General features: G+C 36.9%; 1 protein-coding gene across 1 annotated transcript; it reads right to left on the bottom strand.

Moving 5' to 3' along the window:
* Positions 1-27: 27 nt before the first annotated feature.
* On the bottom strand, positions 28-1,115 carry LOC117112690 (splicing factor 3A subunit 1-like; the record flags this gene model as incomplete). Its single annotated transcript, XM_033255830.1, has 3 exons — positions 28-122; positions 295-471; positions 967-1,115. Coding segments are annotated over 3 exons (421 nt in total), but the record flags the coding sequence as incomplete, so codon positions are not given.
* Between the last annotated feature and the right edge of the window lie 202 nt (positions 1,116-1,317).

Genomic DNA, 1,317 nt, shown 5'->3' with positions numbered 1-1,317 from the left:
GGCATAGGTGTGGTCTCTCTAGGTAACGCTGGCATTGGTGCTGGCGGCATTGGTGGTATCATTGGTGGCGGAATTGGAATCGGAGGCTCCTCCTCATCACTGCTTTCCTCCATATCTGAATCCTGTTAAAATAAATTCATCATGTTTCAACTTTACACACATAAAATTCTAGTTAAGAACTCTGTATTCCATACTCATTAAACAGCAAAGAAAGTACTTTGATACAAATATCTCCACTAGTGATATCATCCATTATGAAACATATAGGTACTTTAAAGTAGTCATGTGACTTACTCCTTCATCCATGTCCTGAACCTCTGTGTTCTGGTCAGCTGGTTGTATCTTTTCTTTCGGTTTTTCAGCAACTTTGTGTTGCCTCCTTTCTTCTTTTTCCCCATCCTCCTGCTCCTCTTCTTCTTCTTCTTCACTCTCAACATCCATAACAACATCATCCTCTTCATGCAGAGTTTCCTGAAAAGGCATAACATTTATCAACCATCTCAAATAAAAAATATGAAACATCACATTATTACCTTACTCTCATATTACATCTTTAATAATACCATAAAACCTCAAATTGAAGCCCTGGGCTTCTTTTTTTTGTGAACTTTGGATGGGATTCTTTTTGAAGCCACTTTGTAAAATAAAGAGGGGGGCTTTTTTTCAAAAGAAGTTAAGGCCCTAGGCCTACGCTTGAATTGCACTGGGATTGTGGTTACGGTTAACAAAGTGTTACGGTTAGCTGAACGTAAGCTCACACAAATTTTTCACGTGCAAAAACTTCCTATTAACCAGCATTAAATCACCTAAACTATTGTATAAACCAAGCATGTTTTTAATTTATTTTGCTTCTTTGAAATTCATTTACAGTGTATGTACTGTACTAACACTGTAATTATATATTAATACAGGTATGATATAATTTTAAACAGTAATTCTTATAATGATTATTAATAATAGCCTTACCCCAAACTGCTCATATCGTTCTTCAGCAATGACCCTAGCCCCCACTTCTGATGGCTTGACTGGCGGAGGGAAGTGGCCAGGTTCATCAGGCTGGAAATCAACTGTTTCCACCACAACAAAATCATGCCAATCAATCTGTGCATATGCAACTGGAAAGTAAAATGAAGTAAATTTTAAAAAGCTATTCCTTAGATTTTTCACTCCTTAATGCATCCAGAATTTTTCTCCTTAAGCCATGCAAGTAGAATTTACAGGAAAAAATGATTGAGGGCAATGTCTCTAAGTACAGTTAGCGCCTTCTTTCGACAAACAAAAGTTATTACTGACCCATTAGCTTTTGCCAGATAGTTC

The sequence above is a fragment of the Anneissia japonica genome, unplaced genomic scaffold (genome assembly GCF_011630105.1).
Source record: "Anneissia japonica isolate Jap-2015-1 unplaced genomic scaffold, ASM1163010v1 scaffold270852_len1317_cov99_single, whole genome shotgun sequence".
NCBI lineage: Eukaryota > Metazoa > Echinodermata > Crinoidea > Comatulida > Comatulidae > Anneissia > Anneissia japonica.
The sequence above is the reverse complement of the archived record's forward strand: the minus strand, read 5'-3'. Positions and strand labels throughout refer to the sequence as shown.